Here is a 12,639-nt window from a genome sequence, read left to right as displayed (position 1 = left end):
TATTCAGAGACAGATGGTCATCAATTAGCATCTGAAGGGACTAGCTTCCTCTGGAAGTAGCACCTGGGTGCTAATAAGATTTTGTCAACTATATGTAATCAGACTCTGCCATCTTCCTTAAGTTTAAAAGAGAAACGCAGACGTTTCGGCTTCATGACACGAGGGGGGCTCCGATCTGTCTCCCTGACATTGGGAGCTCTAAAAGTATATACATACATCAAAGAAGTTTGTTTCATCCCTCATACAAGCTGAAATATTAGTTGCAGAGAGATGAAAATACTTCCTTCTGATGGGGCACTCTGTAGCCCACATCGGCATATAAAAACTATATTTGTGGCCTATGTAGAATGCCAGGAAAATGCAGGAAATGGTTATGTGGTGCTGGAGTGCGATAGTGGAACAGTGGTTGGTACTGTCGCGATCGGATTTATACGCTGGTGTTGGAAATTCAATCTTGGTCCAATTGACTTTGGGCAGTTCAGCACCCAGAACATCCTCTGGGCGGGTACAGGAACACCCCCCAGAGGCAATTGGCCCAGTAGTCATGTCCAGCCCACGTCCATATTCCCATAAATTGAGGACTGGAGATATGGACATTGTGATTCGTATGGAGCCAGTTCGATTTGACTGACGGATTGCTGATTCTCCCTGACTTGCTCCAGTTGCAGGATAAATCTTGGTAAAAGTTTTATCTCTCTTTTTTATTCCCTTTTAGTTTATAGTGAATTGTCAATGTGTGTCTCCTTGTATATTTTGTATTTTTTTATACTTTGTACATATTTTATGCACTGCCCATTATCGGGATATTAAATCTTAAAATTAATAAGTGACTTCTGGGTACGTAAGCACGGGCTCATATCTCCGGAGAGATTAGATTGTATTGTATGTTAGTGCTTTTAAATGCTCGGTCAAGCTCATTGCCAATCTGTATGCAATTGCACTGTGTGGGCAGATTGTGTGCAGATTGTAAAGGTAACAGATCTGCCAGACGGAGATCTGTGTGTGTGGGGTGTCCCAGCAGACCGTTCTGCGGATAAACTGTTGGGTGGTGGCAAGCTACCGTTTAAGGTGTGTCTGGTGTGGGGGTGTGTGGACAGTGGAAAAGTGATTAACAGCGGGGTTCTAGCTTGTAGGATAGCTGGAGGGATCCTAGAAGGGTGTGTGATTGCTAAGCTGCTCCTCAACTCTAATCAGTGCACCAGATTGTATATAAGATTTGTATCTGCCAGTGTGTGGTCAGCCATCTGGATCTGAGTGGCGTCCCCCCCCCCCCCCCTGGTGGTGGCCAAGAGGTAGTGCGGGCTGTGAAAGTATATCATGGCTGGTCTTATATAAGGTTTTATATATTCAAAGTTTAGTCCCCCTTTTTCCCTCTTACCCCAAGTCACGGCCGCACGTTCGCGCGTCGGTTAGCTAGTCGCTGTGGGTGCGGCGTGTGGGTGACCCGTGACACACAGCTTTTATTATTTGTCGATAAATTCTTTTTCATCCATTTACCAACATTCACATGATCTCTATTACCAGCGCAGATCATCAGAAAGGCAACGATTGTGTCCCGTGTCTCGTGTACTCGACAGTCTGATTGCTGCTATCCCAAATGGAGAGATTCTACCACCTGGAATTACAAGGTAAGCATCAATAAGTTCTTCTATTTTATTTATATTATTTTTACATTAACCACTTCCTGTCCGGCCCATGTACATAAACGGACAGGCGGGAGCAGTGCAGGAGCGGGTGGCCGTTTATAAACGGCCTCCGCATTCACTGCCTGCCGGGAGCGTGCGGCACCGCGATTCGGTGCCCGCTGTACAGGACTTCTGTGTGATGTCCCAATCGTGATCACTGATTGGCCAACCAGTGATCACATGAATAGTAGTAAGCAAGATGTCACTTCCTGACTTCATTGCTTACTACTAGTGAAATCTGTGAATGATCACAGAGGTCACATGGTACAGGGCTATTCACAACACCTTTGTATCATGTGGCAAGCTGTGACCAACCACAGCTCACTCAGTACTTCTCAATGGCTGCAGGAATGCAGCCAGAGAGGAGAAATGATTGCTTTTACAGTCTTTATGGGTGTAAAAGCAATCAGTGTAAAAAAAGAAAAAAAATCTTCATCACCCCCCACAAGTAGTACAGTGTCACCATGGTGATATTTTACTGCTAGGGTGACAGCATGTTAAAAAAAACATAAATAATAATATAACAAAATAAAATAACTAAAAAGATAGATGAATACATTTTTGGCCAAGATTCATGAAGAAATATTATTTGCAAAATGTTATAAGAAAATCACTTTTTTTTTCAAAATGTTTGGACTTTTTCATTTATAGAGCAAAAAAATAAAAATCCCAGTGGTGAATAAATACCACCAAAATAAAGTTTTATCTGTCGCAAAAAAATGCTAAAAAATTCATATGGGTACAGTGTTGCATGACCGCGCAATTGTCATGCAAAGTGTAACAGCACTGAAAGCTGAAAATTGGCCTGGACAGGAAGGGGGTGAAAGTGTCCGGACTGGAAGTGGTTAAAAAGCAACTAAATAACCTAGTAAATAATTGACTAGAAAATTAATATTCAAATATACTTGAATATTGAAGCTGAAGTTTAGTATTTTTTTTTGGGGGGGGAGGGGTACAACACCAAACACATCAGTTATATGTAATGATGTGTACGCTATTACCTGCAGGCTGCTGCATCTTGTAAAAGAAATGTAGCGTCTACCTCATAGCCACCGGATATCCCCCAATTCTGATCAATCTGGATTATTAACCACTTAGCGACCACCCACCCGCAATGTAATGAGGACGGGCGGGCGCTGTAGGCGAAGCGATGTACCCGTACACCCCTGCTCACGTCCGGGTTTTGAGCGGCGCCCTCTGTGATTGTACACAGCAGGAGCCTGTCAGCAATGATTCACAGCCAGGACCTGGTGATTGGTGTGCGATCGATCACAGCCCAGAGCTCTGTGCTGGTCAACAACACAGAGCTCTGTACAGGGGCAGCAATCTGTCAGTTTCTTATCTCTGCAAAGCAGGGGTGAGAAACGGAGAGGTCACTAAGTAAAAGCAGCACACTTTACACACATTACACATAGTTAGGCACACATTTAACCCCTTGAGTACCCCAAGATGTTAACCCCTTTCCAGCCGGTGTATAGTACAGTGGCAGTTTGTAGTATTATCAGGGCTCAAAATTTCAAGTCCTGAACTACTAGCCAGGACTTAAGAATTGCTTACCACTAGGTGCCCCACCCAACCCCTATCCTGCCCCTCACTTAATTCCGCCCCTAAACACGCAATTATCTCATAAAATGTAACTTAAATGTTTTATACAGAATGAAGGAAGGGAAGGAAGGAAGGAAGGAAATGGCAAGAAGGAAGGGAGGGAGGAGTGGAAGGAAGGGAGGGAGAAAGGAAGGGGTGGAAGGAAGGAAGGGTGGGAGGGGTGGAAGGAAGAGAGGGAGGGGTGAAAAGGAAGGTAGATGTGAAAGGGTGGGAGGGAAGGAAGGTTGAGGTGGGAGGGGTGGAAGGGAGGGGTGCAAGGAAGAGAGGGAGGGGTGCAAAGGAAGAGAGGAGTAGGAGGGAGGGAGGGGTGAAAGGAAGGGAGGAGTGGAAGGGCGGGAGGGGTGGAAGGAAGGGAGTGGAGGGAGGTGTGGAAGGAAGGGAGATAGATGTGGAAGGGAAGGGAAGGAAGGTTGGGAAGGAAGGGAGGGAGGGGGGAAGATGTGAAGGAAGGGAGGGAGTGGTGGAAGGAAGGAATGGAGGGAGGGTGGAAGGAAGACAAGGAGGGGTAAAAGGAAAGAAGGGAGGGGTGGGTGGAAGGAAGGAAGGGAGGGGTGAGTGGGTTATTAGGAGGAAAGGAAGGGGTGGGTTGAAGGAAAGAAGGGAGGGGTGGGTGGGTGGAAGAAAGGAAGGGAGGGGTGGGTGGGTGGAAGGAAGGAAGGGAGGGGTGGGTGGAAGGAAGGAAGGGAGGGGTGGGTGGAAGGAAGGAAGGGAGGAGTGGGTGGAAGGAAGGGATGTCAGACTCAAATGACTCAGTCAGAAGCATCAGACCTGTCGGCTGCTCTGTTTTCCATTTCCGGTATACACATCCTCAGAAACTGCATGGACTGGAGTGTGGGCGGGTACAGGTGGAGGCAGAGCAGATCCAGCCTCTCTCCCTTCTCCTATTGGTGGGGAGAATGGGGTGAGGGACTGAGCAATGAGGAGCACACAGCTGGGGGGGGCAGAAAGAAATGTAACGATCAGGGATGATCGGTGCAGCTGTGGGGGCAGTGACAAGCAGCGATTTCCTGTATGACCTTCAATGAAGCAGCTGGAAACCGATTCTCCTCTCCGTTCCAGCCTTCCAACAGCTTCATTGAAAGTCATACAAGAGATTGCTGCTTGTCCTCCCACTGGTGACCACTCTAGTGATATAAAGATCTATATAGAGGAATTGGGACCTCCTGCTAGTGACCACTCTAGTGATATAAATATCTATATAGAGGAATTGGGACCTCCTGCTAGTGACCACTCTAGTGATATAAAGATCTATATAGAGGAATCAGGACCTCCTTCCTCCTGCTGGTGACTCCCCCTAGTGATGGATTCTAGTACTAGAACTCCCACTGCCTGGTCACACTGTTTGCTCATTTGAAATCATTTCATCATCTAAAATAAGTACCCTCAAACTCTTTCCCTCTGTAGTGCTGGCCAACAATGGACCCCAGCGTTGTACTATCTAAAGCAGGGGTCTCAAAACTTTTCAAACAAAGGGCCGGTTTATGGTCCTTCAGACTTTAAGAGGACCGGAGTGCGGCCAGTGGGGGTAGAAAATGTTCCGGGCACAGCATCAGTGAGAATAAACATGGCCTCAGGGATGGTCAGTAGGAGGAAGAGTAGTGCCCCATCATTGGTATTAATGGGAGGAATGGTACCCCATAAGTGTTATCGTTGGAAGAAATAGTGCCCCATCGTTGTTGTCAGTGGGAGGAATACTGCTTCATATTATTATTATTATTATTATTATACAGTATTTATATAGCACTAAAAGGTTTGCTCAGCGCTGTACATTATAGTGGGGGACAGTACATGAGACAATACAGTAATAAAACAATACACGAGGGGTACGAGGGCCCTGCTCTTTCGAGCTTACAATCTAGGAGGGAGGGGATAGTGGTACAGGAGGAAGTGGCTGTGGGGGATGGAGTGGTGGGAGGAGTGGAGGAGAACGGCTGTTAGGTGAGGGTGGGGTAGGCTTCCCTGAAGAGATGGGTTTTCAGGGTGCGCCTAAAGGTGAGGAGGGTAGGTGAAAGTCTGATGGATTGGGATAGTGAGTTCCAGAGGATGGGGGGGGAAGTCCTGGAGAAGTCCTGCAGTTGGGCGTGGGAGGTGGAGACCAGGGAGCTAGAAAGTAGGAGGTCTTGTGAGGAGCGAAGATTACGGGTTGGGTGGTATTTGGGTATCAGGTCGGTGAGGTAGTTTGGGGCAGCATTATGAATGGCTTTGTATGTCAGTGTTAGTAGTTTGAATTTAATGCGTTGGGCAATTGGGAGCCAGTGGAGGGAATGACAGAGGGGGGTGGAGCCCAGTGGAGGGAATGACAGGGGGGGGGGTGGCAGAAGCGGAGCGGTTGGTAAAGTGGATGAGTCTTGCCGCTGAGTTCAGGATAGACTGAAGCGGGGATAGTCTGTGATGAGGTAGGCCGGTGAGGAGGGAGTTGCAGTAGTCCAGACATTAGATAATAAGGGGGTGAACGAGTTGTTTAGTAGTGTCTGGGGTTAGGAATGAACGTATCTTGGAGATGTTGCGGAGGTGGAGCCTGCATGAGTTTGCTAGCGATTGGACATGGGATTGGAAGGACAGGTTTGAGTCTAGAGTGACACCTAGGACTTTGGCTTGTGGGGTGGGACTGATGGTGGCGTTGTTGGTCGAGATGGCTGGGGGGAAAATCAGGAGCTCGGTTTTGGAAAGGTTCAATTTGAGGAAATGGAGCGACATCTAGTCTGATAAGTCGTTCAGTAGGCTAGTGGTTCGGGCGGAGACTGAAGGGGTGAGGTGAGGGGTGGAGAGGTAAATTTGCGTGTCATCGGCATAGAGGTGGTAGTTGAAGCCGTGGGAGTGTATCAGTTTGCCAAGGGAAGAGGTGTAGATGGAGAAGAGAAGGGGCCCGAGGACAGAGCCTTGGGGGACCCCAACAGAGAGGGGGAGAGAGGGGGAGGTGGTAGCATTATAGGTAACGCTGAAGGAGCATTGGGAGGAATAGAGCCCCAAGGGCCGGATAAAGGCTAGCAAAGGGCCGCATCTGGCCCTTGGGCTACAGTTTGGAGACCCCTGCTCTAAAGGAATCCTTTTTCCCTATGTGCATTATTTTACTGTTCTCTGCAGATTTAGTAAATCACCCCCATAGACTTTCTCAGTGATAGTTAAGATTCTGAGTTCAAGCCACAATCCTGTAATCACATTTTCTGTGTTTCTGCAGAGGACATCAGGAGCTTTCTTCAGAAGTTGTCTGAGTATGACGATCCATCGCTGAGGAGGATTCACGAGTATTACAGAGATGATCTGATCTACATCCTGGAGAACATGGACACTGAGGCCCTCCTGAAAGAGCTAAAATCTCAGAAAGTCTTTCCCTCCTTCCATATTTCTAAGCTCAAAGCGGTACATTTTTTTGCTTGGAAATCTACCGTTTTTTTATTGTAGGCTGTAATTTTTAGGAATAACTCACTGAAATCTGTCTGAACAAGAGTCTAGTAAACATTCTGGGTATGATAAAACTTGAAACACAAAATCATAAATTATAATTTAATAAATATTCATAAAAAATAATAATATACTGTATTTTTCGCTCCGTAAGACGCACTTTTTTCCCCCCAAAAAAGGGAGGAAAATGTCAGTGCATCTTATGGAGCGAATATAAAGCGGCCGGTCCAGTATTTCCACCGCCACCATGTCAGAATACCGGGCCGGCCACTCAGCTGAAGGACTTTACCTGTTCCTCGGTCCAGCGCTGCAGTCTTCCTGCGCCGGCTTCTTCCTGCCCCGGCATCTGTGACAGCCGGGTGCCCACTGCACATGTGCGAGAAGGGCTGCGCTTTCTGAATGGTCCGGCGCCTTCTGGGACACATGACAGGTTCCAGAAGACGCCGGGCCATTCACAAAGCGCAGTGCTTCTCGCGCATGCGCATTGGGTACCCGGCTGTCATATGCCGGGTTGGGAAGAAGCCAGCGTGCCTACAGTAAAAGGACAACTCCACGGAAGTGGGATGGGGTACCTGTCAAATTCAGGTACCCGCTCCCCCTCCCTCCCTAAAGGTCCGCAGTCTCTGGTCATCTCCTGTACTGTCCGCAGTGTCTGGTCATCTCCTGTACTGTGTCCGCAGTCTCTGGTCATCCCCTGTACTGTCCGCAGTCTCTGGTCATCTCCTGTACTGTGTCCGCAGTCTCTGGTCATCCCCTGTACTGTCCGCAGTCTCTGGTCATCTCCTGTACTGTGTCCGCAGTCTCTGGTCATCCCCTGTACTGTCCGCAGTGTCTGGTCATCACTTGTACTGTCCGCAGTCTCTGGTCATCTCCTGTACCGTGTCCGCAGTCTCTGGTCATCTCCTGTACCGTGTCCGCAGTGTCTGGTCATCCCCTGTACCGTGTCCGCAGTGTCTGGTCATCCCCTGTACCGTGTCCGCAGTGTCTGGTCATCCCCTGTACTGTGTCCGCAGTGTCTGGTCATCTCCTGTACTGTGTCCGCAGTCTCTGGTCATCTCCTGTACTGTCCGCAGTCTCTGGTCATCTCCTGCACTGTCCGCAGTCTCTGATCATCTTCTGTACTGTCCGCAGTCTCTGATCATCTTCTGTACTGTGCGCAGTCTCTGGTCATCTCCTGCACTGTCCGCAGTCTCTGGTCATCTCCTGCACTGTCCGCAGTCTCTGGTCATCCCCTGTACTAAGTCCGCAGTCTCTGGTCATCTCCTGTACCGTGTCCGCAGTCTCTGATCATCTCCTGTACCGTGTCCGCAGTGTCTGGTCATCCCCTGTACCGTGTCCGCAGTGTCTGGTCATCCCCTGTACCGTGTCCGCAGTGTCTGGTCATCTCCTGTACTGTCCACAGTCTCTGGTCATCTCCTGTACTATGTCCGCAGTCTCTGGTCATCTCCTGTACTGTCTGCAGTCTCTGGTCATCTCCTGTACTGTCTGCAGTCTCTGTCATCTCCTGTACTATGTCCGCAGTCTCAGGTCATCTCCTGTACTGTCCGCAGTCTCTGGTCATCCCCTGTACTGTCCGCAGTCTCTGGTCATCTCCTGTACTGTCCGCAGTCTCTGGTCATCTCCTGTACTGTCCGCAGTCTCTGGTCATCTCCTGTACTGTCCGCAGTCTCTGGTCATCCCCTATACAGTCCGCAGTCTCTGGTCATCCCTGATACAGTCCGCAGTCTTTTGGTCATCCCCTATACTGTCTGCAGTCTCTGGTCATCTCCTGTACTATGTCCGCAGTCTCTGGTCATCTCCTGTACTATGTCCGCAGTCTCTGGTCATCTCCTGTACTATGTCCGCAGTCTCTGGTCATCTCCTGTACTATGTCCGCAGTCTCTGGTCATCTCCTGTACTATGTCCGCAGTCTCTGGTCATCTCCTGTACTATGTCCGTAGTCTCTGGTCATCTCCTGTACTGTCCTCAGTCTCTGGTCATCTCCTGTACTGTCCTCAGTCTCTGGTCATCTCCTGTACTGTCTGCAGTCTCTGGTCATCTCCTGTACTAAGTCGGCAGTCTCTGGTCATCTCCTGTACTGTGTCCGCAGTCTCTGGTCATCTCCTGTACTGTGTCCGCAGTCTCTGGTCATCTCCTGTACTGTGTCCGCAGTCTCTGGTCATCTCCTGTACTGTGTCCGCAGTCTCTGGTCATCTCCTGTACTGTGTCCGCAGTCTCTGGTCATCTCCTGTACTGTGTCCGCAGTCTCTGGTCATCCCCTGTACTGTGTCTGCAGTCTCTGGTCATCCCCCGTACTGTGTCTGCAGTCTCTGGTCATCTCCTGTACTGTGTCTGCAGTCTCTGGTCATCTCCTGTACTGTCCGCAGTCTCTGGTCATCTCCTGTACTATGTCTGCAGTCCATTGGTTCAGATATTTTTTTTTCTTGTTTTCTGCCTCTAAAACCTAGGTGCGTCTTTTGGAGCGCAAAATACGGTAATAATAATACATTTATTTCAATAATATAATCAAACCAAAAACACTGAAATGTGAAATATAGCGCCAAGTTCGCACATCGCTGAGCAAAGTCGCAGAATCATTTTCAGTGTCTGATGAGGAATTTCCCCCACGAATCATTATCACTCAATTCTGCAAGTGGTTCTGATTTACTATCGCTGTTCTCTAGCCGGTCTAAAACCGATTTTGACCTAAAGGGACGCTTTTTGGACGCCATGGACGTTTCTACGTTTCCGGCAGAAAACACAGTCAAAATGCAGGCAGGGCGCCGGACAAAGCATTCGGGACAAAATGTATGTGAAATGGTTTGAAACAGGAATGTTATACTATGTGAAATTCGTTTATAAGAAAATTACAGTTTTTAAAATTTTAAAATTTCCCGCCGGTTACGGCACTTGTACGTCCCGACGCTCGCAGGGACCGGAACACGGAAGCCGGATGCCGGAATCGGCCGGAGGAGATGGCCGGGGACACTGCAGAGGACGCATCGCGGGAGCAAAGGACAAGGCAAGCGCTGCAGGGAATCCCTGAGCAATGCCGCATGGTATTCCCGAGTGTAGCTCGGTTTTACTGCTTTGGTACTGAAACTTTACCCCGAGCTATCGAGATTAAGAACAGATGTAAGATAAAAATATTTTGAAATTAAATGCAATATTTGTCTACGTCAGTGAATAAGATATCTTGATTGTAATTGTTGATATAGTTATGTGCAAATCTTGACTTTTGTGAAAGTCAAGGTTGACCCAACCCCCTGCCTCCTGAGCTTACTAGGTTAACCACTTCTAGACCGGACTGCTTCACACACTTCCTGCCCAGGCCAATTCCTGCACCTTCCCACCTCAGAGAAGCACCAGTTCCTGCACCTTCCCACCTCAGGTCACCCAAATTCCTTCACCTTCACACCGCACATCACCCCAATGCCTGCACCTTCACACCTCACGTCACTCCAGTTCCTGCACCTTCACACCTCAGAAGCACCGATTCCTGCACCTTCCCACCTCAGGTCACCCCAATTCCTGCAACTTCACACCTCACGTCAACCCAGTTCCTGCACCTTCACACCTCATAGAAGCACCAATTCTTGCACTTTCACACCTAAGATCACCCCAATTCCTGCACCTTCCCTCCTCAGGTCACCCCAATTCCTGCACCTTCCCACCTCAGATCACCCCAATTCCTGTACCTTCCCTTCTCAGGTCACCCCAATTCCTGCACCTTCCCTTCTCAGGTCACCCCAATTCCTGCAACTTCACACCTCAGGTCACCCAAATTCCTGCACTTTCACACCTCACCTCAACCCTGTTCTTGCACCTTCACACCTCATAGATGTACCAATTCTTGCACCTTCACACCTCAGATCACCCCATATCATGCACCTTCACAGCTATGGTCACCCCACAAATACCTCCCCCCGAAATTCCACCCTCTCATTCCAAATCCCCCTACATTCTCTTTCCCATCACAAATCCTCCCCCCTAAATTCCACCCTCCTATCCCAAATCCCTCTAAATTATCCTTTCAGTTACAAATCCCTCCCATCCCAAATCCCCCCAAATTCTCCTTCCCATCACAAATCCTCCTCTCCCACCTCCCCTTCCCCCACCACAAATTCTCTCTTCTCCTTAATCCCCCTTTGGATTTGGAATTGAGTGGTGGCCGCACTTAAAGGACAAGGCTCTCTATGGCCTTAATGAAAAGTAAGTTATGTTTGTCTGGTATGCAGATATTTTAAAAGATGGAGGAATACAGCATTTGTGGTGAATATTAATGTGTGCCCAACACGGTTATCACTGGTGATATGTACAACTATGAAGGAAGACACACCATCTGGGACTTTTATGGAATAATTCTCATGGACATTTGAGATGGACTCACATTAATATAATATATACATCGGAGTAAATATTGAATAGTGGTTGCATTAAACTTAATTTGTAATATGAAAAGATTGGTTCTTCCCAATCCTAATGACCAGTGAAGCTTCCCTTTTATTGTGATGGATTGGAATATGGGAGGGTGGGGCTTAGGGACAAGCGTCAACACTACCCAGAAATGATGAAGTTCTGCTGGTCAGACCAGGATTCAGCCATGAAGGAAGGTGTGGCAGGCTGCTACAGCATGGCTCCCAAATTTTTTAAATCGGAACAAGGGATACCTATTAGCAAAGTTATGTAGGCATAGGACACACCCCCTGCCATGCCCCCTCAAAGGAGAATTATACCAAAAAAAAAAGATTAGTTAAACCCACAAGTGCTTTTTTCCCAAGTCATCTTCTAGGACAGCTCCACATGAGAGATAGGCTCCTCCCAGGAAACACCGGCTCCACCTTTTTCTCCTATAAGTAGCCTCTCTCCCAGGGGGACCCTCAGTATTAGTGTTTCCTCCGGCCAGGACAAAGCTACGCCTGTTTGTTTTTTTTCCCCTTGCTGTCTAGTGAGGTACAGAGGCCCCCTGGCTGAGGCTCCCCTTCCTCCTCTTCTTAGCAAGGCAGGGGCCTTGTGAGGTGGCTTCAGCAGGGTTTTTCACCCTGAAGCACCCCTTTGGGACGGGGGAGACAGACCCCTGGATGGTCCAAACGGGGCTCTCTAGGGGGTAGAGCCGGCTCCGCTGACCTATTTGGCAGTGCCTTCCCTTGTGGGACAGAGGTAAGCTTACCTTCTTCCTGGATCTCGGCAGCATGGAACCAGGAAGTACGGGAAGCCGCAGCCGCATCATTTCTGTGACGTCATTTCTGGCGCAGGAGGAACAGGAAACGGATTGCCGCCATTTTGGTCATGGGCGGCGGATCGCAAAATTTGCCACGCCACGGCCACTTTACCCACCGGCGGCCGTGAGAGGAAGGTCGGCGTTCAGGGATCCCAAGCAGGGGGCGGAGCCCCATCAACCCTGCAAAAACAGCCGCACCGAGGGCGGGCTGCAGCGAGAATGGAGGCAGATCTGTCGGAGCTGGGGTAGGCCTGCAGCAAGGTAAGAGCCTTTTTGGCTGCCACTTGCCCCTCTCCCTCTCCCCTCTCCTGCAAACCTGTCGCCCCCCGCTGGCCCTTTTCGGCTTCAGGAGGGGTCCCGGGGGTTGGGGTGGGCCGGGGGGGTATCAGGGGTTCTCCTCTCCTCCCTCTCCTCCTCTTCTCTCTACGGCACCCTAGGGCTTTCTGGGTACCAGTGGGTGCACGTAGGTCAGTCCCCCGGGGCCCCTCGGCTTACAGGATACCTTGTGTCTTCCTGTCCCTAGATGGGCCCACAAGAGGAGGATAGAGGGGGAAAAGAAACTTCTTGTGAGTCAAAGAAAAATTGCGCTACCTGGAGGAAGAAGCTAGCTAGAGCTTGGCGGAAGCAACTGTGCCAAGAATGTATTGATAAGCTAATTAAGAAGGAGTCAGGATTCCTCTTTAAAGATTTTCTGCAAAACATGATGCAGAAGATGTCTAAAACCTTTCAAAGTTTTAGGGAGCAGAG

The 12,639-nt window shown here is 49.0% G+C and overlaps 2 protein-coding genes across 4 annotated transcripts in view; both read left to right on the top strand.

The window, feature by feature from the left end:
• Positions 1 to 12,639, top strand: part of LOC149456339 (NACHT, LRR and PYD domains-containing protein 12-like) — a 127,745-nt gene that overhangs the window by 47,881 nt on the left and 67,225 nt on the right.
• The window catches only part of LOC149456340 (NACHT, LRR and PYD domains-containing protein 3-like), a 36,225-nt gene that overhangs the window by 9,721 nt on the left and 13,865 nt on the right, over positions 1 to 12,639 (top strand). Inside the window, exons 2-3 of one of the 3 annotated variants that reach the window (XM_089685151.1) lie at positions 1,530 to 1,628; positions 6,469 to 6,650. In XM_089685151.1, coding sequence (XP_089541277.1) covers positions 1,598 to 1,628; positions 6,469 to 6,650 — 213 coding nt within the window. In that variant the 5' untranslated portion in view covers positions 1,530 to 1,597. Of the gene's footprint in view, positions 1 to 1,524; positions 1,629 to 6,468; positions 6,651 to 12,639 lie in introns of those variants that run through there. The other 2 variants (XM_089685150.1, XM_089685152.1) reach the window with 2 other exon arrangements.

The sequence above is a fragment of the Staurois parvus genome, unplaced genomic scaffold (assembly GCF_062004578.1).
Source record: "Staurois parvus isolate SC_StPar_1 unplaced genomic scaffold, SC_StPar_1.0 ptg000363l, whole genome shotgun sequence".
Classification (NCBI taxonomy): Eukaryota; Metazoa; Chordata; class Amphibia; order Anura; family Ranidae; genus Staurois; species Staurois parvus.
The sequence above is the reverse complement of the archived record's forward strand: the minus strand, read 5'-3'. Positions and strand labels throughout refer to the sequence as shown.